Below are 27,731 nucleotides of genomic sequence, written 5' to 3' on the forward strand. Positions count from 1 at the left end.
AAAAGAAATGAAACGAAACTGGGAAAACAACATCTTTTGGCATAACCATGCATCAGTACACTATGGAGCCACACTGTAATCCCAACACTGAAAAATTGGATCTAGATATAAATTTACCATGGAAAGACACTTAGTACATATTAGATAAGACAAGAAAGCTCCAAAGCAAGATGTGTATTGTCCCATTTTTGTAAGATTGTGTATCTAAATACATTCATTTGTGTATCAGAAATTCTGCTAAGATACACACCAGAATCTTAACAATAGCTAATCTTTGAATGGTGGGATTACAAACTGAATCAGGCAGTTTAGCCTCAACTATGGTGCGGCAACAACTGGAAAGTCTACTGGTCTGCAATGGCAGGGGCTAATTTCTCCCTACTGTTCGTGTCTATTGTGGCTGGCTGCTCTGACCATCTTCTTCACCCTGGGACCTAGGCTGACTAAACAGTCTCCATGTGAACATTGCAGGTCACTGCAACAGCTGATGGACCACCCACCGGCTCTTACAACCAGTGCCAGGCACGTTTCGTGGCCCTTCCAGGTTCAACAAGGTAGGGGTATATAATCCTCCCCAGGCCCTCAGGTGAGGCTCAAGCCAAGGAGGGGTAGCAAATATTTTGGACATAATACAATCTACCACACAGTGATTTCATTCTATTATTTAAAGTTCTTTTCTTTGCAGAAGGGGGTGAGAGGAGAGGTGAGTGGTCTCACGGGCATGATGCCAGCTACAAGGGGCTGGAGAGCTGATGTGGGAGGATCACTTAGCCTAGGAGTTTGAGGCTGCAGTGAGTTGCGATCCTAACATTGCACTCCAGCCTGGGGGACACAGTGAGACCCTCACCCTCCCTGCCCCCAAATTTGAGAGGTCTGGACTTTGCCTAATTTAAGAGGCAGACCACCTGACCTTGACCTACAGCAAGGAGAAAACAATGATGGGACAGAAAGTTCTGGATGCTCAGAAGTGTTATGCCAGGCCTTCTACTTACTGCTTATAGGACTTGAGTTGAGTTAGAGAGTCTCCATGAATGTCCCTATCTAAGATGGAAATGAAAAGGGCTGTCCTGTTGACCTCATACTACTCGGCAGCAGGGAGGGGTGGCTCAGGTGGAAGACTTTCAAATGATCAGTGCTCTACCTGCACGCAGAAGGTTTGGTGCTTCAAGCTGTAACCGCATACCCACATGTACTACACGTCCCCAACTTCATCACCAAAGGGGGTTGTTCACCCCTTTTACTCATGTCCATGTAGGGCAGGTGAAAAGATGACAACCCAGGTCCCACTATGGGGGAGGAGAAGCCCCCGATGGATGAGCCATGGAAGGGCTGGGATATGAAATGAAGGCCCCCCTTCCCACTTTGTCATGAGACACTGGAAATAGCTGTGTCTCCCTTTCCTCCTGCCCCCAGTCTCCTGGGATGGAAGGCAAAAAATGATTGTAATCAGGGTTCCCAAAAGGGAATGATCACTAGGGTCATCTATGAGCATTGAAAAACTAGATTCCAGGGCTTCAACTCCAGGAGCTTCTGATTCATCTGGTGAAGGAAAGCCTAGACTGAGTCACAGAAGGTGATCTGTGCCACCCCCATTTGGCCCTGGCTCCTACCCAGCTCCTCTGCACAGGCCTCATGAGGTGTCCTGGCAGGGAGGGCCCGGACATCTCAGGTGGCACGAGCCCTGGCAGCTGGGAGAAACCTGAGTGGTCCCAGGTTATCTGATGGTGCACCTGCCTCAGCCCCGTGCTGGCTTCTTGAATGTCAAGATCAGGCGAAGTCTCAGGAAGCAGCTCCCTGAGCAGCACAGGTCACCCCACAGGCTGCCCCAGGGCCAGGCTTTCCAGGACAGCAGGGCCAATGGAGGTGGTAAGAAAAGGGTATTCTCCTGTCCTGCTCCTAGTCCCTCTGAACTAAACATGCTCCTGGCTCCCACGACCTGCCTGCACACCTTGACTGATAAGCCTGGAATTAATCTCTTTACACATCTGTCAACATGGCAGTGAGTGCCTTGAGGGCCAGGACAGGTCTTGTTCCTCCCTGCATGCCCAGTGCAGTCCCTGGCACACCATTTGTGCTTGCTTAATATTTCATGAATAAAGGAGAGGTAGTAACACTTACCAAGTTACCACAGGGTCAAGGAAGGACTGATATTCACACCCACTGGGCACATGGGAAGCGCACGTGCTTACCTGAGAGGTGGGGAGGCCCCATTCTTAGTCACTCGGCTAGAGGCTGAGCTTAGCACGCCTCATTTGGCAGTGGTACTGGATTACTTCTGGCATCATGGTACCCTATGACATAAGGTATGAAACTTATGGAGCCTCTTCCCAGGAAAATGCCCCTCCCCACTCCCTCTGTCTCACACATATAACATACAACTTCCAGGTTAAGAGTATCACCCCTTCACCAGGTACAATGACTCACATCTGTATCCCAGCACTTTGGGAGGCCAAAGTGGGAGGATCACTTGAGCTCAGGAGTTTGAGACCAGCCTGGGAAACATAGGGAGACCCTATCTCTACAAAAACTTAACAATTGGCCAGGCATGGTGGTGCACACCTGTAGTCTCAGCTACTTGGGAGGCTGAGGTGGGAGGATCGCTTGAACCTGAAAGGTCACAACTGCAGTGAGCTGTGGTCATAGCATTCCAGCTTCAGCGACAGTGAGGCCCTGTCTCAAAAAAAAAAAGTATCAGCCCTTTAAAAACTGAAAAGCTCTTTTTTAATGGAGAAAGGCTAAAATTGTCTATTATTGTATGTAGTTAATGAATTTATTTATTTATTTTAAGACAGAGTCTCACTGTCACAGGCTGGAGTGCAGTGGCACAATCTCAGCTCACTGCAACCTCCGCCTCCCAGGTTCAAGCGATTCTCCTGCCTCAGCCTCTCAAGTAGCTGGGACTACAGGCGCCAGCCAACACACCCGGCTAATTTTTGTATTTTTGGGGGACGGGGGGGTAGACAAGGGGTTTTGCCATGTTGGCTAGGCAGGTCTTGAACTCTTGACCTCAAATGATCCACCTGCCTCGGCCTCACAAAGTGCTGGGATTACAGGCGTGAGTCACTGTGCCTGGCCTGATGTCTACAACTTTTAAATTATTCAGAAAAAAGAAATTATACACACATATTTATCTAAAGATGAAGTAAGTGTGGCCAAAAATTAACAATTGATGAATCTATAGGGTGACCACGAAGTCTGGAAACATTTTATTTTTGGAGACAGTCTTGCTATGTTGCCTAGGCTGGTCTCAAACTCTTGGGCTCAAGTGATTCTCCCCGTCTTGGCCTCCCAAAGTGCTGGGATTATAGGCATGAGCCACCCCGTCTGGCCTACCATATTTTTCAATAGATTGAAGATGTTCTTGATGGCATTATGAATATTTGCCTATTTCCAGACTTTACGGATACATAATAGACAAAGGATATATAGCCTCCATTGAACTATTCTTTCATCTTTTCTGTAGGTCTGAAATCCTTCAAAATAAAATGTAGTGAGTGGGGAAAGGAATCTCAGCCCTAGGGTAAGCTTCTAGTCCCGAAATCAGTATTCCACACTCTAAGAGCTCAGACAAAGGAGAGGACCACAGTCAAGGCAGGCTCCAGATGTGTTTATTAGGCTATTGAATAGAACCATGTGACCATTTCTGTAGGTAAAAGGACAAAGGAGAATTACAAACACTTTGGGTCTTTCCCGAATTCTCTCCCCTTTCTCTGGGCAACTCCACCCACCTTCACTCTCAAAGGAAAGGCACAGGGGGAAGGAAGTGGGTTAGGGGACTCAGGAGAGTCTGTGTGGCTCCTACCACCCCAAACTTATTCTGGTTTCCCGAAGATAAGAGGCAAGGCTTGCTCTGATCTTTTCCAGTTCTCAGAGTCCAGCAGGCCACTGTGCTGGACACATCCATGGATCCACCAACATACATCAGTCCTTCTGTGTTCTCTCCTGCATAGTAGAGGCTGGAAGCCTAAGAACTATATTCCTCAGAATTTCCTGCCAGCCAGGATTTGCTTTAAAGTCCACTAATGAGAGGCACTTCTAGAAACCATGATTCCTTTTCCAGCAGTAGCAGACAGTAGGCATGAGTTTTGGAGCATCTTCTGAGCATTTTCCTGTACATCATCTGCTTTTGTGCAGCTGGAAGCTAAGACCATCAGCAGGAGTTTTCTGTGCCTCCTGCACGTTGCTGATTTCTGACAGTTGCCACTGGCTTTCTCCAATTTTCACTTCTCTATCCCTTTCAGTGGTTTTATAAATACTTCATTCCTATAGTAGATCCCTTCCTGCTTATATTAATAATACCTAGAGGGGACATGGTTTTCCTGACTCATCCAGCTGTCGTAGGACCTTACTCCAAAGTAAGGAAGGCTTCTCTTGGGGAGGTAACTTCCTGTAGAAAGATTTCCAAACACTGTTCATTATTTAATGCCAAAAAGGTAAACAGAAGCTGACATGGGTGGTAAGCAATTCCCAGCCATGGAACACATGCTGGCCTGTGAGTCCTGAGATGCTGAATGGGATGCCAGTTCCCCGACCAGAAATATCCTCCCATCTACCTCACTGCTGCCATTCCCCTGGGGATGCCAGGGGGCAATGACCACATAGAGCAGAGACGGCACCTGACAATGGAGAAAAGATGTCTGAAGTACCGACCCAGCTCTCAAAACCCACCTGGAGTTACCCTGGAACACAGGAACATTTGGTCATCCTCCTGGCACAGGGGAGGGGGTTCTCTGCTGCCAGGCCTCTTGGAGCTGAGGCAGGAGGGTCAGCAAGAGAGAGTCCAGCACAGCCAGACCCTCCCAGGAACACCGAAGACCCCTGGAGAACCAAGAGGCCTGAAGGTGACTACTTCATCTTACCAATTTCAAGCCATCCCCCAGCAGGGCTAAGCCCCCAGCACCCGCAGGCCCCTCCTTACCAGTCAGTCTTTCTCACTTCTCCTGGGTCTGTGGAGAGCTGTAGTCAGGGCTCCCTGAGATGCCTCAGCCCCCTCTGCCTGGCACCCCCCAACACACCTGTGATCCAGCTGCAGTAGGCCCTGCTCCAGCAGCTCCTGCACCTCCTTGTTCGCTCCAAACACATCACACAGGGTCAGCTGGGGCTCAAACTGCTGCCAGTGCTGGGGAAGCCAGAGGGTCAGAGGTGGGGGAGCTGGCCTGGCTACTCTGGGCCACATAGTTGGGGTGTGGAGAGAGGTGGGGGAGGGTCCAGCCCAGCATGGAGATCTCAGCAGCTGACATGCATGAAACCAGAACCAGGCCAATGGGCCAGCAGGGAGGAGGGCACCTTCACTCCTATTCCACTGAGGCTGGAACCCAGCTTCCAGCCAGGCCAGGCCTTCCTCTATTCCTCCTCTCTTCCCTCCCCTCTCAGCCAGCTCCAGCCAGGGCTTTATGGCTCTGACTTTATCCAGAGAAGCTCTGGGTTTGCTTGATCATTATCTACTGTGCTTCCTATGAGAGGTTTCAGTGCTCCTTAAAAACAAGTGGAAACCTTTTATCTATCTATTGCTTCAAAGAGCTCAGAAAATTGAGGCTGAGAGAGGTGAAAGGATTTGTGTCCAAGGTTGCAGTAAAATGTGGGCTGGAACTTGGGTCTCTGCAGCCCTGGTCTCGGGTTCTTAGCTATGCGCCACTGCTCACTGCTTCTGCCCATCAGGCCTCAGCTGGACCCGGGCCCCACTTCTAGCTGCCAATCTCACAGAAATTGGAGGTGTGTGTCGGGGGGTGGAAGGAAGGGGCACTGATTCCGCAAGACTTAGGAGAGAGTTGTGTGCAAGAATCCCAACTCCTTACCTGGTGAGTGATCCCCACATCGGTGCGTAAACCCAGGGCCAAAACTTCCTCCAGCCTCAAAGAAAAATCATCAAGGAGTCTTAGAGAGGAGGCCTGTGTGCCTCCCATTCTCCAAATTCCTCACTGGGATGCATTTAGAGGTTAACAGGGACCATACAGTATGTGGCAGGGCAGGGGCCAGGGCAAGGGAGGAAATAAAAGATGTACAAATAGAGGTGGTCCTGGGGTGTGGGGACCGTGGGGGAGAGCCCTGTGCCCTTGGATGCTCACAGCTCCAGCCTGCCCAGGGGGACACGCTTCCGGGTGCCATGGCCGAACATCATCACCTCCTTCATCCAGTTGTCAGGCTCCAGTGTCTGGATGCGAGCCTCCCGGGTGTGGCTTCCAGCCCCCTGGGGCATAAATCGCCCATGGGCCCCTGACAACATCAACAACCATCCCCACATTAATGGCTGTTAATACTATGTGCTTATCAGATTTAAATCATGTGCTCCCTAGAGCAACTGCCTCTAACACACTGGAAATGTAAATTCTTTTTATTTTTTTTTTTGAGATGGTATCTCACTATGCTGCCCAGGCTGGTCTTGGACCCCTGGGGTCAAGTGATCTTCCACCTCAGCTTCCCAAGTAGCTCGGATTAGAGGCACGAGACACCAGGCCCTTTTCTCTTTTTTCTTTTTAAATCATCTATCCCAAAATGCCAAGACATATAAATTCTTAGGCTCTCCTCCAGCCCTGTCCAGTTGGAAATTCTGGAGGTGGGGCCCAGCAGCCTGGGTTTTAACAAGCCCTCCAAGAGATTCTCGCACACACTAAAGGCTGAGAACCGCAGTGCAAGGTGCGACATTAAGCCCCTTATAATTCATGCTCAACAGTTCTATAGGGAGGTATTATTTTTTTGCCACATTTTACATATGAGAAAATAGAGGCTTGGCGAGGTTAATGTGGCCCAAGATCACACAGCCACGACACTCCTCTCCTGAGTCATTCTTTCTGTAGTTCACAGCACTCACCAGGCCCAATGCCAAGGTACTGACCACACTGCCAGTAAGTCCAATTGTGGGTACTGAGCGCCCCCTGCGGGGAGGGAGGAAATAGTGCAGAGTGAAGAGGGTGGGTCTAGTTTCTGCTTAGGTAAGGGGCCCCAGGTTAGAATGCCCCACCATCTCAGGCCTGAGAGCACCCAGTCAGGATCCTTCTCTTTAGAAGGTCACAATGCCCCGGTCACACTGCAGTCTGCTCATCCTCCACCTCCAGCCACCAGCCCCAGAACTTACATTCCGGGCGAAGTTGGAGACCTCATACTGGCGGAAGCCAGCCTCCCGAAGGACAACCCGGCCCCTCTGGTACATCTCAGCTGCGAGCTCCGGGTCAGGGGCTGGAAGGACACCCTGCTGCACCTGGGCGAAAAGTGCGGTGCCCCGCTCCAGGGACAGCTGGTAGAGGGAGAGGTGGTCGTCACAGTGGTGCAGCAGTTCCTGTAGCTGCCCAAGCCACGGCCCCACCTGCTGGGCCGGCAGCCCCAGCATGAAGTCCACAGACACGCGCCCGGGAAAGAGGCGCCGGGCCTCTGCCAGCGTCCGCAGAGCATCGCAGGCCGAGTGCGTCCGTCCCAGCAGCCGGAGCTCGGTGTTATCTAGGGACTGGGAAAAGAGGGTGGGTGTAAGCTCAGAGAGAGAAAAGAACGCTCCACCCCATTGTAGACACAGAAACAGGGAGAACACAGCATGTGGCAGGCAGCTGGAAGGCAGGAGCTGGAAGGCTGGCACCAAGAGCTGCCCTTCACAGAAGGGTTGCTATGTGCGAAGCACCTTTATGTAGTGTCTAATTTAATCTTTGTAACCTCCTTTGTAACCCTCCAATATTAGTTCTATTTTACAGATGAGAAAACTGTGGTTCAGAGGTGTTAAGCAACTTGCCCAAGGCCATACAGTTGCAAAGTTCGACCTGGAATTTAGGACCATCCGACTCCAAAATCAACAGTCTTTATTTACTTTACTTTTCATTTTTAAATAATTCTAGCCTATAGAAAAGTTGAAAGAACATCACACACAAAAAAAACCTTCATCTAGATTCAGCATTTGTCCAGATTTCTTTCTAAACATACATACATGTGATTATGCTGAATCATAGTAAGTTATAAACCAGCACTGTCCAAAAGAACTTTCTGCAATGGTGGAAATGTTCAGTATCTGTATTGTCCAATATGAAAGGTAGTAGCCACATGTGGTTATTTAAATTTAAGCGAATTAAACTTAACTTACCACATTTCAAATGCTCAGTAGTCTGTGGCTAGTGGCCACTATATTGAATAGCAGTTATAGATATTATACTCCCTAACCTCTAAATACTTAGGTGTGTATTTCCTAAAGAACAAGGACACTCTCTTACATAACCGCAATCCAATTACAGAGTTCAGGGAATGCAACATTGACATAACACCATTACATAATACACTGTCATATTCAAATTTGGCTAATGGTCCCAATAACATCTACTGTAGTAATTTCCTCCTTCCTCCCCAGTCAGGGGCCACACATTGTATTCAGCTGTCTCTTTTGTCTCCTTTAGATTCTCAGCCTTTGTCTCTCATGACATTGACATTTTTGAAGAATACAGGCCAGTTGTTTAAAATGCATAATTCAATGAATTTAAATACATTATGTATGATTATTATAATTATTATTTAAATGAATTATTTAAAATGAATAATTTCTAGAGATTGGCTGTATAACATTGCTTATAGTTAACAGTGCTGTACATTTAAAAATCTGTTAAGAGGGTAGATCTCATGTTGTCTGTTTTTACCACAATAATTTTGTAAAAGTCTCTTAATTCAGGGTTTCCTGATGTTTCCTCACAGTTAGATTCAAGATATGCACTTTGGGGTAAGAATATCTTAGAAGTGATGTGTTTCTCTCAGTATATCCCATCAGAACAAAGCCCACAACCCGGAAGTCCTACAGAAATATCAGAGCTCAACCTGAGAGGACTAAGGTTTCTCCCTACTTAAAAACCTTCAATGGCTACCTATCATTACTAGGACAAAACCCAGACTCCTTAGTAGACATCAAAGGTTTTGGACTTTACCTTGCAGCCTTGTCTCCAGCCTCTCCAGTCACAAGGAATGACTCACAGCTCCCCCAAAACATGCCAGGCTCTTCCATGTCCTGTGTCGTTTCCCCCACACTCCCTCACCTGGTGAACTCCTCTTCATTCAAACATCATCTCCTCCAGAAAAGTTTCAGTGATTTCATCAGAGTGACCTCCCTTCAGGTTGTACTCCGGAAGCCTTTTATAGAGACTCCCTTTACAGGTGGCATTTACCATGCTGCAATAATCTGGCTACATGTCTGCATCCCCCATGTCTCCAGTCATGTAGCAAATCCTTTTTGACCACCTACTATGTGCCAGGCACTATGGTGGGTGCTTGAAATAGAAAAGCCACACCTGATCCTTTCTCATGAAGTTTGTGGTCTATGACAGCAGCAGACAATTAAGGAGTTACAAAAGTGTCACACTAGGCCCTACTGTGTCCCTGGCACCCAGAATGTGCTCAATCAATGTCTGTCCAATGAATGAATGTGACCAAAGAGGAGATAGCACTGAAGGGCAGGGTGCACTGGGATGGGCTGGGTGCCATGGGTTACCTGGAGGCCTATGGACAACCTGTTGACCCCTGCTGCCCCAAACTCTGCCAGTCTGGAGCCTGGAGTTGAAGTGGGATTAGCCTCCAATGTGACTTCCGAGTCTGCAGGCAGGTGGGCTGTCTGTGCCACAGCCTCCAGGACAGCAGCCACCGTGTGGGGACTGGCTAGACTGGGAGTCCCCCCACCAAAGAACACAGACTCCACCCTGGGGAAAGAGGATGGAGAAATGAGACCTGGGGGAGCCCTCGGGGATGCCTGCACCTATCCCCCACCACTCCTCCAAATAATTCCCAAAACGCTGCCTACAGCCCCCACTACCCACCGTTGCACCCCGCTGAGCCGCAGCAGCGTCTGCGCTTCGGTCACCAGACACTTCTGCATGGCAGCCTCCTCTACGCCGCGAGGGATGTACTTGTTGAAGTTACAGTAACTGCAGCGCTTCTCGCAGTAAGGCCACTGGGGGCAGTGGGTGCAGGTGCACGGTGAGAGCTGCCCTGGCCACTTCCAGGGTTTAGTCGCACACATCCCCAACCCCATCCCCACCCCCATCCCGAGGTCCTTCCACAGTAGCTAGGACATCTAGGCCACACAACTCCCCAAGGCAGTAGCACTGGGGTTATTATATCCACTTCAATGTGAGAAAACTGAGGCTCACTCCTTTGTTACTCTGCCTCTTCCAACCAGCAGACGTCAGGAAGGAACTCAATCCAAGCTCTTTCTGGGATCAAAGAATTTGCATACAATTTTCCTACGGGCCATTTTCCCAGCTACCGAATCAGAACACGGCTCTTAAAAAAATTTGTCTTGCTAAGAGGAAAACTGTTGTGAAATTTGAACCATCTGGTCAGTCACCGAGCTGGTGAGAAGAAGAGACTTCAGGTTTCTGTACCAAGTCATTTCCCTGCCAAGGCACCCGGTCCCATCCCAGACCTCGTACGGGGGCACGGAAACACGGCAGGCGGGTTCACAGAGTGACAAGCCGCCACCTGGGTTTTGGACCGCCACGGTCACGGCCACCGCTGCGGCCACACACTGCGGGCTCCGCCCCCGCCCTTACTCACGTGTACGTAAAGCGCCGCGCGCCGGCCCGCAGGCTCAGGACTCGGGGACCCTCCTGCGCCCTCCACGCGGCGGCGCCTCTGGGCCGCTCTGGCTGCTGCCGCCCAGCCGCGGGCCCGGGCTCCGGGGAGCGCCATGGCGCCCAGCGTGGCGCGTGGCACAGACCCGAGTAAGAGACGCGCGCAGGGCTCACTGTGAGTCCGGAGCCGGCGGAAGGAAGAGGGGCTGCGTGACCGCGCGCCGAGAGGGCCCGGGCCCGGGGCTGCGGCGCCACCTGTCGGCGCCCGGACGCTCACCGCGGCCGCCTGTCGGTTCTTCCCCCAGTCCGCCGAGCGGACTGCCTGCCTTTTGGCACCGTGTGCCCGGACGAGTTCCCGGACCCATCCAGGAGCTCTTAGTTCAGTCAATTCCTTGACATTTGACGTGCCTGGCTCAGAACTGGGCGCTGGAGACATCTAGGTGCGCAAAGCCAGGTTGCCTTCTGACAGGTAAGCCAACCGGCCAGGACAGGCAAGGCTTAATTAATTCCTTGCCTGCTGGACACCAGAGCCGTGCGCCCAGTGCTGTGAGGTCATCTGTTATAAGAGTGTGGGAGTCAGTAGGGGAGAAGAGGCACTTGGGCTGGATCTTTCTTTTAATTTCATTAAAAAATATTTGGGAGAGGGGAGGTCTTGAACTCCTTGGCCTCAAGCGATCCTGCTGCCTCAGTATCCGGAGTAACCAAGGATTGTACTGGCATGAGCCACCACCAGGGCTATGCGCTGGATCTTGGAGGAGCAGAAAATCCCAGGGGCAATTGGCTTGGCCGGGAGAGTAGACTGTTTTGGGTCAGGGCAACCCAAGCATCTGGAGGTGTACGTGCTGGGAGGACAGTCAGATGGTGTGTGCAGGAGAGACAGCACAGGGGAACGCCTGGGGAAGCAGGCACCTGAAGAACTGTCCCACAAAGCAGAAACATCATGGGCTTCAGAGGCAGGCGGTGCAGGACAGTTCTCCCAGTGGCCTTGAACTGACCTGGTTCTCCCCTCCTTTCTTGCTTGTAGTTCTCGAGAATAACTGTAGATGCCTGTAATCCCAGCACTTTGGGAGGCCGAGGCGGGCAGATCACTTGAGATCACAAGTTCAAGACCAGCCTACCCAACATGCTGAAACCCCGTCTCTACCAAAAATACAAAAATTATCCAGGCGTGGTGGTGGCTACCTGTAATCCCAGCTACACAGGAGGCTGAGCAGGGAGAATCCCTCGAACCTGGGAGGCAGAGGTTGCAGTGAGCTGAGACAATGCCACTGCACTCCAGCCTGGGTGACGAAGCAAGACTCTGTCTCAATAAATAAATAAATAAAACTGTAGAGTGTGCAGAGAATGCAACATCCTGAGGGAAGGAAGGTCTGGCCAGCACAGCCATGCTCTGTTCCAGTCTCCCTAGAAAAAGGATGTCCTTCAGCACTTCAGCCCAACATGTCACATGGCCTCAGGGTATAAAACCCAGGGTGGAAGCCGGGCTAGGTGGCTCACTCCTGTAATACCAGCACTTTGGGAGTCCGATGAGGGCAGATCACAATGTCAGGAGATTGAGACCACCCTGGCTAACACAGTGAAACCCCATGTCTACTAAAAATACAAAAAACTAGCCGGGTGTGGTGGTGCGCACCTGTAGTCCCAGCTACCCGGGAGGCTGAAGCCGGAGAATTGCTTGAATCTGGGAGGCTGAAGTTGCAGTGAGCCCAGATCGTGCCACTGCACGTCTCCAGCCTGGGAGACAGAGTGAGACTCTGTATCAAACAAACAAAAAACAGGGCAGGCTGGTTTCTGGGGTCCCTCACTTCAGTACAAGTCTGGCTGGCTGGGCGTGTTGGCACACACCTGTTATTGCAACACTTTGGGAGGCCGAGGCGGGTGGATCACCTGAGGTCAGAAGTTCAAGACTAGCCTGGCCAACATGGCGAAACCCTTGTCTCTACTAAAAAAAAATAAAATAAAAAAATAGCTGGACATGGTAGTGCATGCCTGTAATCCCAGCTATTAAGGAGGCTGAGGCAGGAAAATTGCTTGAATCCCGGTGTTCACACCACTGCACTCCAGCCTCGGTAAAAGAGCGAGACTCCATCTCAAAACAAACCAACCAACCAACAAAAAAAAAAAGGGCATGCGCAGATGACTCCATCTCCATGCGCAGTCCATCCCCCATCTGCCTCAGCAGTTTTCCTGAGCCTTAGGGGTCCAGCTCCAAATAAATCCCAGCCTTCTGTTGTCCCTTACTGCCTACCTATAGGTAATAAACACACTGCATGTCCCTTGTGTTTACTTCACTGGACTCAGCGTTATGTAACTTGTGGGTGTTCACCTCACTGGACTTTGACAAGTTGGTAACCAGTGTGCAGTGAACCTGCTTAACAGACAGCTGGGTTCTAATCCAGCGGTGCGACCTTGAGCAAGATACTGAACCTCCCTGAGTTTCTGTTGGGTCATTTGTGAAGTGGGACCAATGGCTACTTGATAGGATTGTTGGGAAGATTTGGAGACAAAATAATGTGAAAATACCTAGCCTAGAGACTGGTACTGAAAGTACCTTAAACCTATGTTCATTTCCGAAAAAGTTAAGAGGAGGCTGCTGCTGCTTTGGGCAGGCATGCTGGGAGGTAAGGGGGCAGGCACGCTGGGAGGTAAGGGGGCAGGCACGCTGGGAGGTAAGGGGGCAGGCACGCTGGGAGGTAAGGGGGCAGGCACGCTGGGAGGTAAGGGGGCAGGCATGCTGGGAGGTAAGGGGGCAGGCAGGAGGCAAGTTTCCATTCCTGTGAGCTGGAAACCTATGTGCCTTTTGGAACTCAGCTGTTTTTATTTCTTAGGTCAAGGTACAACCTGCTTTATCTGGCCCTGCCTACTAGGGATGCCCCAGGTTCACCAATCAAACCAAATAAAAAATAAAAATGAGGCTGGTTGGTGAGGAAGGGGGCTGGGGATGGGAGATAATAGTTAAAGAGTATGGGGTTTCTTTCTTAGGTGATGACAATGTTTAAAATTGACTGTGGTGATAGTTATACATATTTGTGAATATACTAAAGACCACTGAATTCTATACTTTAAATGGTGGATTGTCCCAGCACTTTGAGAGACTGAGGTAGGAGGATTGCTTGAGCCCAGGAGTTCTAGACCAGCCTGGGCAAAATAACAAGATCCTGTCTCTACAAAAAGATGTTTAAAAATTAGTTAGAGCCGGGCGCGGTGGCTCAAGCCTGTAATCCCAGCACTTTGGGAGGCCGAGACGGGTGGATCACGAGGTCAGGAGATCGAGACCATCCTGGCTAACATGGTGAAACCCCGTCTCTACTAAAAAATACAAAAAACTAGCCGGGCGAGGTGGCGGGCGCCTGTAGTCCCAGTTACTCGGGAGGCTGAGGCGGGAGAATGGCATGAACCCGGGAGGCGGAGTTTGCAGTGAGCTGAGATCTGGCCACTGCACTCCAGCCTGGGTGACAGAGCGAGACTCCGTCTCAAAAAAAAAAAAAAAATTAGTTAGACATGGTGGCACATTCCTATAGTCCCAGCTACTCAGGAGGCTGAGGTGGGAGGACTGCTTGAACCAAGGAGTTTGAGGCTGCAGTGAGCTATGATCATGTCACTGCACTCCAGCATGGGTGACAGAATGAGATCCTGTCTCTAAAAAACGGGGGAGGGGTGAGTGAACTGCATAGTATGTGAATTATATCTCAATCAAGCCGTTATATATATATATAAAAGAATACTTCTTGCTAGACTAATTTGGCAACAATGTGAAAAAGAATTAAATTAGAGTATATTAAAAATAAAAAATTGGGGCCAGGCACAGTGGCTCATGCCTGTAATCCCAGCACTTTGGGAGGCTGAGGCAGGCAGATTGCTTGAGGTCAGGAGTTTGAGGACCAGCCTGGCCAACATGGTGAAACCTCGCCTCTACTAAAAATACAAAAATTAGTGGGGGTAGTGGTGGGTACCTGTAATCCCAGCTACGTGGGAGGGTGAGGCAGGAGAATCACTTGAATCTGGGAGGCAGAGGTTGCGTGAGCTGAGATTGCACCACTACACTCCTGCCTGGGTGACTCCGTCTCAAAAAACAACAACAAAAATGGGTTGGTATCTCAAAGGGATACCAAGGGTGAGGGTTAAATTAAGTAGATAATCCACATCAAGGTGCTCTGCACTCTCAATGACAAGGAATAGGAGGTCTGAAAGTGCTAGTTTCCCTCAGTGTCTTCCCTTCTCCATCCCATAGGAGCTGCCAAGAGAGCCCACCAGCAAGAGGCCAAAGAAAACAGAAGCTCTTTATGCCAAATCACAAGGACAGACAAGGGGAGTACGGAGGATGGACAGGAGGAGGGCCTGGGCAGACCCTTCCTCCCTCTTTATTCACAGATTTAGATGTCGTTCCATCTGCTCTCGAAGTTTGAATTTCTGGATCTAGAGGAACGAAAAAGGAGTTAGGGTGACCAACTGTCTTGGTATGCCCAAGAATAAGGGGTTTCTCAGGCTTTTAGTGCCAAAACAGGGAAAGTCCCCAGGCAAACCAGGATTAGGTGACTTGGTCACCCTACTGCCAGCCTCTCCACACCCACTGCTGAAGCAAACAGAGGTGGGGCCCCATGGGACCCCAGAGCCCAGGCTGCCCTCCCCAGTCTCCTTCACCTTACACACCTTTCCTGAAGTGGTGAGGGGGTAGTTTGTGACGAACACGATGTACCTCGGAATCTTGAAGTGAGAGATCTGCAGACCAGAGGGAGGGAGGTAAGGCATGAGGCTGGGCAAGCTCACAGGGGTATGGGAAGGGGACCGGGGCTGGCTTGGCCGGGAGTCAGCTTCGTCGAGGGCAGAGCAGCCCCCACCCCAGGCTGGTTGGCAGAGGAGTGGGCGAACAAAGAACCGAGCAGCATCAGCTTGGTTGGGCGGAGGCTCCCACCTTCCCTTTGCAGAAAGCTTTCATCTCCTCCGCCGTGGTCTCCTCCCCGTCCTTCAGCCGAATGCAGGCACAAATCTCTTCCCCCATCCGATCGTCCTTCACTCCCACGACCTTCCAGGGCCAGGGAAAAGTATCAGACATCACCTTGTTCATGTGTGTTTCCTGTTTCTGGGGGCTCACCTGAGCCGGGTGCCTCACCTGCACTTCCTGCACCTTCGGGTGCATGTGAAAGAAGTCCTCGAGCTCTGCGGGGTAGATGTTCTCACCACCCCGGATGATCATATCCTTAGAGCGGCCCACGATCTTGCAGAAGCCCTGTTCGTTCATTGTGGCGATATCTCTGTAAGGAAAGCCCAGGGGCGACCTGTCACCTCTGCCTTGTTCACTCACTTGCTTGCTCACTCATGAAACATTTATTGACCACCTACTGTGTGTCTTCCACTGCTCTAGACTCTGGGAGACATAGCAGGAACAAGACACAGTCTTTGGAATTAATAGTCTAGTAAGGGGAAGGGAGGTAGACAAATACAAACCAATACCTATAACATATTCTCTCTCTTTCTCTTTCTCTCTCTCAACATATCTATACATATGCTTTTCACAGCTGGCTTCTTTCCAGGTCTCAACTCAAATGTCTCCTGACATCTTCTCTGTCCACTCAATCTAAGGGAAGCTCCCCTCCCCACCACAGCCACTCTTTCTCCTATAACCCTATTTTATTTTCTTGGTGTTTTTTGTTTGTTTGTTTTTGAGATGGAGTCTTGCTCTGTCGTGCAGGCTGGAGTGCAGTGGCACGTTCTCAGTTCACTGCAACCTCCACCTCCCAGGTTAAAGCGATTCTCCTGCATCAGCCTCCTGAGTAGCTGGGACTACAGGCACGCGCCACCATGCCTGGCTAATTTTTGTATTTTTAGTATAGGTGGGGTTTCGCTGTGTTGGCCAGGCTAGTCTCGAATTTCTGACCTCATGTGATCCACCCGCCTCGGCCTCCCAAAGTGCTGGGATTACAGGTGTGAGCCACCGTGCCTGGCCTATTTTCTTGGTGTTATTTATCGATGTCAGGCATCATCTGTCTTCCTCCAAAAAGAGGATCCTTCTCATCTTACTTTCCTCTGGACCTCCAGCGGTGAGAACAGTGCTAGCACATAAGGAATTCTAGTAAGAATTTGCTGAGCTAACAAATGAGTATGAGTGACTGAATCTGGACTCAGCTTTTGCAGCTGCTGGTGTAGGATGATGACCCAGTTGATTTCTTCTGTGCTATGTATGATCATCCCCACCATATACATTTTGGAAATTAAGTCTCCAGCATGTGAGAGGTCATCATGATACCCACATCCTCACGGTGCCAGGTTAATGTTCCCGGCTCAGCCTCAAGACCTCCAGCCTCCCCTCAGCAGCCAGAGCCTCCACCCCGCCCTGCCTTCTCACCCTGTCCGATACCACTTGTCCTGATCCACTGCTTCCTCCGTCTTCTGAGGCTCGCCCCAGTAGCCCAGCATGACGCAGTACCCTCGGATGCACAGCTCCCCGGGCGTGTTCAGCTCTGCCAGCATCCCCGCCTCCATGTTCATGATCCGGGCCTGGGACAGGACAGCCTCAGGTTGGGGCTTCCTGTCCTCTTGCTTCAGCATAGGTGGTCCTCGGAAATGGAGAGAGCTTTGCCTGCTCCTCAACGCCCCAACTCAAGCACCTGGAATGAGGCCCCCTGGCTCTGCCTATCCCCATCCAGAGAAGGGAGACAAAGGCTAGAGTCGACCCAAAGCCAGTCAGAGACCTGAGCTGGGCATGAAAGAAGAGCTGAGGCCCAAGCTGGGAGTGCTGAGGAAACAGAGCAGGCAGGCAGCTGCTGCAAAGAAAGAGGTCTGTGGACTGCAGAGCCAGCTGAAGAATTATAAACTGTGGAGAGGAGAAGGGAGTCTCCTCTTACTTCCCATTAAACAGCAAATAAGCCAAAGAGGGTGGCATGGCAACACCATGTGAATAGGAGAGGCAGAGTCTGAAAGTCTGGTAGAGCAAAGAGCCATGGCCACTGTACCAAGGAAAGCTGAGCCTCCATGTGCCTCAGTGTCTGCATCTGTGAAACGGGGTGAGTGATGTCTGCCCCTGTTTCCCTTCCAGGTGAGCATCCTAGTGAGAATGGCAGTGCAGCTGTAGGACACACGGGAGGGGGCTCACATCCCTACTCAAACCCTGGGTACAGGGCTGCTCTGGCGGGAGGGCAGGGCATATTCACACCAGGATAGTGGTCAGCACCAGCAGAAGCAGCTACTTGTGCACAGGGGCAGCAATCCCCCAGGGGCGGGAGCAGAAGGGTGCAGGGGAAATCAGGAGCCAGCTGGCACAGCCCCAGTGTTAGAGCAGGAAAGGAGGCATGGCTGGGCGTTTAAGATTGAGATGCACTCTGGGGCAACCTTTGAGGGGCAAAGGGACCCCCCTAAAGGGATAGGCTGCTTGAGAAATGAAGTGTTTATGCCAAGCAAGAAGAGAAACTCTGCTAAAGCGAGAGGCGGGGACCACTGGAGGAAAAGAAGCTATGTAGGAAAACTCTCTGTGCTCTGGCTTCTCTTTGAGGCTACCCTGGCTGCCCTGAAACAGACAGTGGGCTTGGCAAAAACACACCTCAGACAGGAAGGGAGGCTGCGGAGAAGTTCAGCTGGCAGCGGCTCACAGCCACCGTTCCAGCTTTCCCCCTTTCATGCTTAGCCCACAGAGAACGCTCCAGGCCAGGCCTAGCACACCGCTGCTGCTGGGGAGCTCTAGGCATCCTGAGTGAGCCATTTGGCTCTCTCACTAAAAGCAACAGATGTCCCAGCTGGGTGCACCCCAGTTGGGTGATGGGAGGTGGGGCTTCGGAGTCTTGGTCAGGGGCTCACCTCCGTGTGAGGCATAATTCTGCCCACGCTTTCTGCCTTCTGCTCCACAGTGTCCTCAGGGAAGTTCGCGAATGTGACGGGACTGTTCTCTGTGGTTCCATAAGCAACCTAGAGGGTCCAGAAAGGGTGCCTGAAGAGGGCTCAGCGCATGCAGAGGGATCGGGTGAGCTATCTGGGGAAATGGGAAGGAATTCATAAAAGAAAAGGGAAAGTGGAGGGCAGCTGAATGGTGAAACGGAGACATCATTGGTAGGGGCCTGGGGTCAGGAGGCAGAGATGCTGGGAGTGAGCAGGCTAGATCTCTGCAGGGCCCCAGATCTGAAGGAAACTTGAGAGCAGGGACACCATTCTCTTCCAGCTGGAGCTCTCTCAGTGCCCCGTTTCCTTGGAGCAGCCACCTGTCTGTGCCTGTGGCTCCGGTATTACCATCACTCTACCCTTCTCTCCCCAATCCCCTGGCTGCCTTAACCCCACCTTCCTGATTTCAGGCCACACCCCCTGCCCCTCGCTTCCAAGCCAAAGGCCCCATATACTTGATGAGAAAGCCAGCCTGCCTTGGCCCAGCTAGGAGTGGCACAAACACAACCCACCCCCCTCCCCATTCCGCAAACCCTGAACAAGTGCCTGGCCTTGGGGCAGGCGTCCCCCAAGCTCTGGAGAGTTTCCCGTGAATTTATTTCCATCAAAATAAAAAACAACGTAAGCAGTGATTTTAAAAACCAGTGGCACCCCCCCCACCTCCCCCATTTCCAGTGGTTGGAAAGCCTGAGCAACAGAAAAACCAGAAGCCAGCCTTGGAGAAGCCTAAATACCATCAAGGGATAGTCTAGGCCAAGTATGACCCCCCTATCCTAGAGGCAAGGGGCAGAGAGGTTTGGGAAAAGAGCAGGCGCTGGAAATCAGGCCCCAACACGAGGGTACTGGGTAAGGGGTGAGAGGCTAGCTACCCCATGTCCTAGGTCCCTTTTAATCAATGGACACCAGATCTCATCCATCCTCCTCCCTGCACCAAGCTTCCCCCATATCAGCTGCTCTGGCTCTGACACGACTGGGGTTTGGTTCAATGTGGGGTCTGGTTTCTCCCTCCACCCTTCACAGACAATATCCTGTGCCAGGCAGCTTGGAGCTCACCCTGAGGCCGGAGCTGTGACCCTGCCTGTTCACCCTCCCCTTTCCACAGGAATCCGGACATCGTGGCTGGCAAGTGGGTACAGAGAAATCTGGCGGGCTGGGGCGGGACTGCCCACAGAACTTACGGTCTGGCAGCCAGAGCCGTCCAGGGCTGGTCCTTCGACCTGCCCCGCCCCCTCCCACACCCGTCCTCACAGTCCTGGGGCCACTGCCCGAATGTGGCCTCTGCCAAGTACACCTCGGCGCCACTCAGCCGCCACCCTGAGACCCCTTGGGGCGGGTCCTGACCACTAGGGTTGGGGATGAGGGATGGGGATATTTCGGGGCGATGAAGGAGGGAGGATAGTGAGACTGTGCTTGTGGCCTGTGGTTTCCAGGTGTGTTTGCCATTCCCGTTGGCCACCCTCCCCGACTTCCCACTTTTTTGCTCAGCCTTCAGCTGTGGAAAAAGGGGATGGAGGCGCAAGCAGGGTTGGAAGAGAGGGGTGGGGGCGCGCCCCAGGGTGGGGAAAGAGCTCGGGTCTCCCCAGGGCCAACTTCGGCGCGTCCGAAGTGGGAGCCCCACGCCGGGGCGGCTCTCACCCTCGGCCGGCGCTGCACAAGCACCCCATTAAAGCGCCGCCAGCTGGCCCACCGCGGGGAGACGCGTCCGGCTGTCCGGTCCCGCTTCCTCCCGCCTCGCATCCAGTGCACCAGGCCGAGCGTGTGTGGATGGTGCGGCGTGGAGGCTCAAACTTGAGCAAACAAATAAGTTCAGGGAACGCCTCCCTCTCTACGATGTAAACTCGGGGCTCCAGACATAACCATTCCCCCTTCCCAGAAAAGCCCCGGGAAAGGTGGTAGGCAGAGGAGCAGCACAGGAGAGCAGGGGGCTAGAGCCGGGGCTCGGGGGCCACGGTCCCACTCCCCTATGCACGGTCGCCGGCTGGGGGAAGGGCCCCGCCCCCTTCCCCGTGGAGGGCGGGGGCGCATCTCTGGGCGCGAGCGAGTTAAGCCCAGTGGCCTCGATGCTCCACGTAGGAGCTGGCTCGGCTGCCGGCTGCGGTCAGGGCCACCGTATAAAGAGGGCGGCAGACCCGAGCGCCCAGGACTCGCCGCTGCCCGCGCCCCGCCGCCGCTGCTGCCCCCAGCCCCGGCCCCAGGAGTCCTGGCCATGGCCAGCCCAATGCTCTTGCTCAGCCTCGGCCTCCTGGCTGGTCTGCTGCCGGCGCTGGCCGCCTGCCCCCAGAACTGCCACTGCCACGGCGACCTGCAGCACGTCATTTGCGACAAGGTGGGGCTGCAGAAGATCCCCAAGGTATCAGAGAAGACAAAGCTGCTCAACCTACAGCGCAACAACTTCCCGGTGCTGGCTGCCAACTCGTTTCGGGCCATGCCGAACCTCGTGTCGCTGCACCTGCAGCACTGCCAGATTCGCGAGGTGGCCGCCGGTGCCTTCCGCGGCCTCAAGCAGCTTATCTACTTGTACCTGTCCCATAACGACATCCGCGTGCTGCGCGCAGGTGCCTTCGACGACCTGACCGAGCTGACCTACCTCTACCTGGACCACAACAAGGTCACCGAGCTGCCCCGGGGGTTGCTCTCCCCGCTGGTCAACCTCTTCATCTTGCAGCTCAACAACAACAAAATCCGTGAGCTGCGCGCAGGCGCCTTCCAGGGAGCCAAGGACCTGCGCTGGCTCTACCTGTCGGAAAACGCGCTGAGCTCCCTGCAGCCCGGGGCCCTGGACGACGTAGAGAACCTCGCCAAATTCCACGTGGACAGGAACCAGCTGTCCAGCTACCCCTCGGCTGCCCTGAGCAAGCTACGGGTGGTGGAGGAGCTGAAGCTGTCCCACAACCCCCTGAAAAGCATCCCGGACAATGCCTTCCAGTCCTTTGGCAGATACCTGGAAACCCTCTGGCTGGACAACACCAACCTGGAGAAGGTGAGCTCCTGGCTGCAGGTTCTGCCCTGGTTCCTTCTTCCCTTCCTGGAGGCCCCAGGAGCCAGAGCCACAGCTGGCACCAACCCCTGTCCCCAGGTTCCCTGTCCCTCTGGCTATCTCCAAGGTGAACAGCTCTGCCACCTCCCTTCCTCACCTTGTCACATCCCTACCCTAATCGCTGTCGGCTGCCAGTCTCGGCCACTGCCCTCCTAGGATTCTTACATATAAAAGGAGTGGGGCTGCCCTGGCCCCACAAATGGCCCCCTAGGGCCATCTCCAGTGCTCCCAAACCCCCCACTGCGGGCAGCAGCCACCTCTTCCTGTTGGGCCTTCCAGCCCCCCTCTGCTGTTTTCCCGTCTCCAGTAAACCTACCACCCCATAAAGGAAGGTTTGTTTATTGAGGAGCCTTCTAGAGGAGCTGGGCAGATCAGGCCCACAAAGAGACCCTGTTCCTGGTGGGGGCTGTGCATGCGTGCTAAGGGGGAGTGGGGGACTGGGGAGTGAGGGGAAGCAAATGCCTGAGGAAGACATTCTCCATGCCCCACAGAGGCCCCGGTGGATGGCCCTGCCCAATTCACACAGACACAATTCATTGCATTCTCAAGTCCATTGCAGCTCAGTAGGCATGGGACCAAGGGCTCCCCCAGGCTGCAAGCATCATGCCCATGGGCTCCGTGAAGGGGCAAAGGCAAGACCACTATTGTCAATCCTTGGCACAAGACCCCAGGTGTCTCTCCATAGGGAAGACTGGCATGCCTCACTGTCTCCAGACTGCTGACTGCCCTTTGCCCTCCCCCGTCACTAGACTCATCTCCTGTCTGCTTCCTCACTCATTCCTTTCTCCCCTGGGGTGCCCAGTGTCTGGCCAGCTGGGGCTATATTGGATCCGAGCAGAATCCCTTCTCTGGGACTGGAAAAATCACCCTGGTACAGGGCCTTCAGCCAGGAGGTGTGGGTGGGGACCAACAAGGTAGAGGAGAGTCTGGTTTCTGGAGACCTTCATACCTTAATGTGGGCCACAGGAGAGGGTGCGGGTGTGGAGATGTGGGCAGAATCTCACTTGGGCAGCAGCCAACCTTTGTTTGGGTGGATGGAGCCTGCTCAAGCCTGCCCTTCTTCAGCCCTGCCTCTCCCCAGCTGAAGTTGGAGTCCCCTGTGGCCCACCAGTGCCAGAGTGGTCTTTCAGTGGGCAGCAGAGCGGCGAATCAGGGGGTGGTTTGGGGCAGGGGAGGCCAGACAGGAATTGTGGCGCCTGGGCAAAGGTGTGGGCACCAATAGAACATTTCCTCTGGAGCCGTCCAACCTGGCCAAAGGCTCCACCAAGGTGGCTTCACAAATAGTGTCTGGCTGGCAGTGGGGGAGCAGTGAGGACAGAGCTGGGGGAAGTCCTGGGACCCTGGGACTGTGGGGAGCCTGGGCCCACTGCCCACTCCACTAAGCACAGACCAAGTTCACCATGTACCAGTTTGGGTTGCTGGGGCCAAACTCTGGCAGCTCCACAGTCCCAGTGTTTGTGCAGGGATTGTGGTGCCAGGGGAAGAGGAGCTGGGTGTGGTCCTGTGGCTACTGTTTACCCACTGCTGTGACCCAGGGCAAAGGACAGCACTTTTTCCGTTTCCCCATTTGCATATTGAAAATAACCTGGCCGGGTGCGGTGGCTCGCGCCTGTAATCCCAGCACTTTGGGAGGCCGAGGCAGGCAGATCACGAGGTCAGGAGATTGAGACCATCCTGGCTAACACGGTGAAACCACGTCTCTATTGAAAATACAAAAAATTAGCCGGGTGTGGTGGTGGGAGCCTGTAGTCCCAGCTACTCGGGAGGCTGAGGCAGGAGAATGGTGTGAACCCGGGAGGTGGAGGTTGTAGTAAGCTGAGATCGTGCCAGTGCACTCCAGCCTGGGCAACACAGCAAGACTCTGTCTCAAAAAAAAAAAAAAAGAAAAGAAAAGAACACCACCTATCTCAAAGAGGGTTGTGTAGATTGGATCATCTGAGACCACTTGGTCACACTGCTTTGAAAACCGGGAAACTCCTCAAAGTGCTATGGCTCAGGTTCAGGGAAGGACGCTGCCCCTCTGGCGCTCGGGTGCTCACTCATTCACTCATGCCCACCTTGCTCCCCAGTTCTCAGATGGTGCCTTCCTGGGTGTAACCACACTGAAACACGCCCATTTGGAGAACAACCGCCTGAACCACCTGCCCTCCAACTTCCCTTTCGACAGCCTGGAGACCCTCACCCTTACCAACAACCCCTGGAAGTGTACCTGCCAGCTCCGGGGTCTTCGGCGGTAAGAACACCCCCATGTCACTCCCAGAGCCCACCCTCATGTGATAGAGACACATTAGCCCTGCACTAAGACATGTTGGACATGCATCCTAGATCTGCCACCTAATAGGCATGGGACCCTGGGAGCCTCAGTTTCCCTATCTGTAAAATGAAGATGACAGCTTCAGACTATCCTGTGGCCAAGTCAATCCTGGTCCCATAGTTCACTGCCCTTCCCCTCAGCACTCCCACCTTCTTCCCCAGACCCAGCAAGTTTCTGTCTCTCCAGGTGGCTGGAAGCCAAGGCCTCCCGCCCAGATGCCACCTGTGCCTCACCTGCCAAGTTCAAGGGCCAACACATCCGTGACACAGACGCCTTCCGCAGCTGCAAGTTCCCTACCAAGAGGTCCAAGAAAGCTGGCCGCCATTAAACAGGTGGGGGCTGGGTAAACAGGTCCCCTATATCCCTCTTTGGCGATTCCAGCAAGTGAGCTGGTATCTTCCAGGGTACCCCCTCCCACTGGAGGGGCAGGCAGACCCTCCATTTTTACAGAGAGAGGAGGGGAGGACTGGGGCCCCTTTCAAAGGGAGGAAAAGCTCCTGCCCAGGACTTCCATCATTTTCTCCAAGCATTATCTGGGTTGCTGGAGTACTGACATCGATCCTTGCCTCCTTACAGGTTCTGACTCAGCCAGTCCTGGTGACTGGCCACTGCCTTCCACCGGAGAGACTACTGACCTTCCCACTTCCACCCCTACCTTCTCCCCACAGCCTCTGCTGATGCACAGAGCTGCCCACACCTAGACACGTCCTGGCAGGGGGCCTCGGGCACTCCACTACCAACCCAGCTCCACCCAGCAGTGTCCTGGGGAGAAGGAAGGCTGAGCCCCTCCCTAGCCATCATGCCTTCCCCACCCTCCAGCTCCTCTCAGAGAAGCTGTTGCTGAGACCCCCCCCAAGTCAATCAGAGCCACAATGGGTTGGTCATCAGGATGGCCACCCTTCCAGGATCATCCTTCCTCTGTTCCTCTTTCCCTGCCACGTGGCAACAATCATCAGATCCTTGCCCCACCCCTTGCTTCCAGAAAGGGTTTTAAAGCCCATGCCCCAACTCTGCCAGCCCCCACCTGCCAGGACATTCTAGCAGGACATCGGTGCTTTGCTGCCATCTTCCCATGCTGCAATTTCTTCCTGAGATTTCTATAAATATAAATGTATGTATGTATGATATTTAGTCCCCTGCCACCTATTTCCTTCACCCACCAGGTGTTGATGAGGTCAGACTATCTTTTATCACATCTGCTTTCTGGAGGGAGGGCTGGCTGCGAGGGTCGCCTTTGAACATCTGGCCTGGGCTCATCCCCATGTCTGTCAATCTGTTGTCATCCCAGGCCTGGCCTGCCCACAGCCCGGGCCCCGGTCACCACTCACCACCAGGTCCTTCATATTTATCTTGTTGATGATGGCTCGGATCAACTCTGGAGGTGCAGGGGACCCAGCAATGACACCTGAATCACAGAGAGAGGGGCTGACACAGCTCCCCACTTCTCCAGGCCCCGTGGAGTCCTTTCACCTACAGCTCATTCGAGGGAGGAACCTTCCCTTTTCTCCCCTGACCCCAAGCCTTTCCTACACCTGGCAGCTGGCCCTGGGCTGGTGTCCCGGGACACTGGGGATCTCCCTCCCTCCCACCCACATTTTTACAGTGTCCTTCCTGCCCCCTAAATAAAAGACTGGGAGCTAACTCACCCAGGCCATTCCTGTAGGGGAAGCAGCCCCCTCCCCACGCCTGGCTGCCCTTGGCCCCACCCCACCTCCACGCATGGTCGAGATGTCATAACTGGAGAAGTCTGGCTGGTTCAGAATGTCCACGAACATCGTGGGGGTACCATACAGGAAGGAGCCTCTGTATAGGAGGAGGTCTCGAAATTAGGCTTGGAAGTGGAAGGGAACTCCCTCTTCTCACCCACCCCGCCATGAAACTGCAGCAAAGGGAACAGGCAGGAGACGCTCCTGAGGCAGGAACTGGTCCTCTCCTGGGGGTCCTCCACTGTCCCCATCCCCAGTCTCCTGGCTGGCGGGAGGAGGCAGCTCGGAAAGGTGTCAGGGCCCAGGAGTGAGGAACAAGAGGGTTTTATCAGCCTACAAGTAGCCTGTTCACCAGTGCCCACCTCTCTCTGCTGATGGCCTCCAGTGCCTTTTTGCCATTGAAGACGGGAGAGGCCAGGATGAGGGTGGCACCGTACATCAGACACATCATTGTGCCTCCCACAGAACCCAGGCAATGGTACAGGGGGCTGGGCAGGATCATCCGCAACTGCTCTGGTGTCTGGTGATGGAGACAGGAGGCTGGGTCTGTCTTGGAACCAGAAGTCAGTTCCTCTAGCTGGCAAGGGGAGCCCAGCCAGCCCCCCACCCCTGCCTGAGCCACCCCTCCTGCAGCCTTGCCCTGGGCCTAGAGCCGCCTCACCTTCTCATGCAGTTTCAGGCGCTCTCCTAATATGCTGGAGTTGTTGACAATGTTGTAGTGGGAGAGGGTGGCCCCCTTGGGGCTGCCTGTTGTTCCCTGACAAGGCAAGCAGGGCATGGCTTGGCCTCCTTCTCATCTCCTTCCCACCCTAGGCCACTGCCTTGAAGAGCACTGGACCAGGAATCAGGAGACAGGGATTGTTGCCCCAGATCCATCTGTTCAGTATATTTGCAAAAGGTCTACCACAATGCCAGGTGTCAGGGTCCAGCAATGCAGAAGATAAGGTCTCCGTTCTCATGCCACCTATATGACCCAGAGAACTCTGCCACCCACAAGCTGGCTTGGGCAAATTCTCTCTCTGGGTCTTTGATTCCCCATCAGCTAAATGAGGGGCAGCCTCTAGCAGTTCTAACCTGTGTTGGTTCAGTGAATCTGCCACTGCACCGTGAACAAGAGGGCTGGAGTGGAGAGGGCAGGGGTCTAGGGGAGGAAATGTGACAAGGACACCAGGTGCTGATATTTTCCAGAGCAGAGAGGACAGCTGAAGGCCAGTCTCAGTAAAGAATGCCTGCTCTCCTCTGCTGTCTCCCCATCCCTGCGGAAGTGTCACAGAGGCAGGGGGCATGTGTCCACCTGGGCTTGGGGCCTGGAGACCTCTGCCTTACCGAGGTGAACTGGATGTTGATGGGGTCATGGCAGGACAGGAACTGCTGGATGTGCTGGAGCTGTTCCAGATGCTGCTGTGTGCTGCCAGCCGCCAGCACTTCATCCAGGAGCAGGGTTCCCGGCAAAGGGGCATCCACTGAGATGACTGTGGTCAGATCTGGGAGCCTGGGGGTGGGGAGGATGGTGAGAGACAGGGGCTGAGGGAGGGGGCAGGGTGAGTAGTAAGTGAAGGGATCAGGGATGCTGAATGACGCACCACCCACTAACCCGGGACACACCCACCTCTGACTTTTCAAGGCCCCTGGCTGGGCATTCTCCACCTCTGGACAGATCTGCTTCAGGATGTTGTAGTATTGCTGGGTCTTGAATTGCTTGGGGAACACAAGGGCCTTGCAGCCCACCTGTGGAAGGGGAGTCCCCCACCTGCAGTCAGCAGGGAGCCTCAGACTAGAGCTCTGGGGGAGTCCTCACTAATCAGTTGCTCTCATACAGAGGCACCCGTCTCTGACACACACACCTCCAGCACACTCCCAGGCACCACACTGCAAGACAAATGCACACGTGAACCAACCCCAAGACACACGCACCACACCCTGAGACACATATGCATCACATAGGAGGATGGACACACACGCGTACATGCACCTCTGCCCTGACACACACATGCCCCCGTCCCTGCACACTCACGCCAGGTTTGTGTTTGACCAACCACCCTCTCCATGGAGTTGGGGCCACCTTCCAACCATCTATGACCTAAGGAAGGACACTCTGCATGTCACCCACCCACGCATGCCCTAGCTCACACCGTCAGACTCTGTGACAGGCAGAGTCTGTGCAGCCCCCTGGGCCAGGCCCCAGCCGGGCCCCTCCCTGACGAATGAGCTGTACCTTCTTGAGGACATACTCCAGTTCCGTAGCCTGGTAGGCTGGGTTCACAGACACCTGGTGGAAGCGGTGA

The 27,731-nt window shown here is 53.5% G+C and overlaps 3 protein-coding genes across 4 annotated transcripts in view; 1 reads left to right on the forward strand and 2 right to left on the reverse strand.

The window, feature by feature from the left end:
* Nucleotides 1-3,592: 3,592 nt before the first annotated feature.
* Nucleotides 3,593-10,720, reverse strand: RSAD1 (radical S-adenosyl methionine domain containing 1). Of its 2 annotated transcripts, XM_011999255.1 has the most exons (10): nt 10,507-10,720; nt 9,768-9,901; nt 9,446-9,650; nt 7,073-7,438; nt 6,809-6,872; nt 6,066-6,213; nt 5,796-5,850; nt 5,016-5,119; nt 4,669-4,818; nt 3,594-3,643 (listed from the first exon to the last, which is right to left on the reverse strand). In XM_011999255.1, the coding sequence occupies exons 1-9, from the start codon at nt 10,639-10,641 to the stop codon at nt 4,701-4,703; spliced, it is 1,329 nt and encodes a 442-aa protein (XP_011854645.1). In that variant the 5' UTR covers nt 10,642-10,720; the 3' UTR covers nt 3,594-3,643; nt 4,669-4,700. The 2 variants fall into 2 exon arrangements, with proteins under 2 accessions (XP_011854644.1, XP_011854645.1); XM_011999254.1 differs by having other exon boundaries at nt 3,593-4,818.
* Nucleotides 10,721-14,882: 4,162 nt separating this feature from the next.
* ACSF2 (acyl-CoA synthetase family member 2) overlaps nt 14,883-27,731 on the reverse strand; it is a 47,878-nt gene continuing 35,029 nt past the window's right edge. The window contains 13 exon segments of the mRNA XM_011999258.1: nt 14,883-14,939; nt 15,174-15,242; nt 15,436-15,546; nt 15,634-15,775; nt 16,867-17,018; nt 18,312-18,419; nt 25,069-25,145; nt 25,452-25,543; nt 25,809-25,966; nt 26,108-26,203; nt 26,773-26,938; nt 27,056-27,174; nt 27,662-27,715. Coding sequence (XP_011854648.1) covers nt 14,889-14,939; nt 15,174-15,242; nt 15,436-15,546; nt 15,634-15,775; nt 16,867-17,018; nt 18,312-18,419; nt 25,069-25,145; nt 25,452-25,543; nt 25,809-25,966; nt 26,108-26,203; nt 26,773-26,938; nt 27,056-27,174; nt 27,662-27,715 — 1,395 coding nt within the window. The 3' untranslated portion in view covers nt 14,883-14,888.
* CHAD (chondroadherin) lies at nt 20,436-24,871 on the forward strand. Its single transcript, XM_011999257.1, has 4 exons — nt 20,436-21,369; nt 23,496-23,659; nt 23,927-24,072; nt 24,317-24,871. The coding sequence occupies exons 1-3, from the start codon at nt 20,596-20,598 to the stop codon at nt 24,066-24,068; spliced, it is 1,080 nt and encodes a 359-aa protein (XP_011854647.1). The 5' UTR covers nt 20,436-20,595; the 3' UTR covers nt 24,069-24,072; nt 24,317-24,871.

The sequence above is a fragment of the Mandrillus leucophaeus genome, unplaced genomic scaffold (assembly GCF_000951045.1).
Source record: "Mandrillus leucophaeus isolate KB7577 unplaced genomic scaffold, Mleu.le_1.0 Scaffold59, whole genome shotgun sequence".
NCBI classification, from domain to species: Eukaryota; Metazoa; Chordata; class Mammalia; order Primates; family Cercopithecidae; genus Mandrillus; species Mandrillus leucophaeus.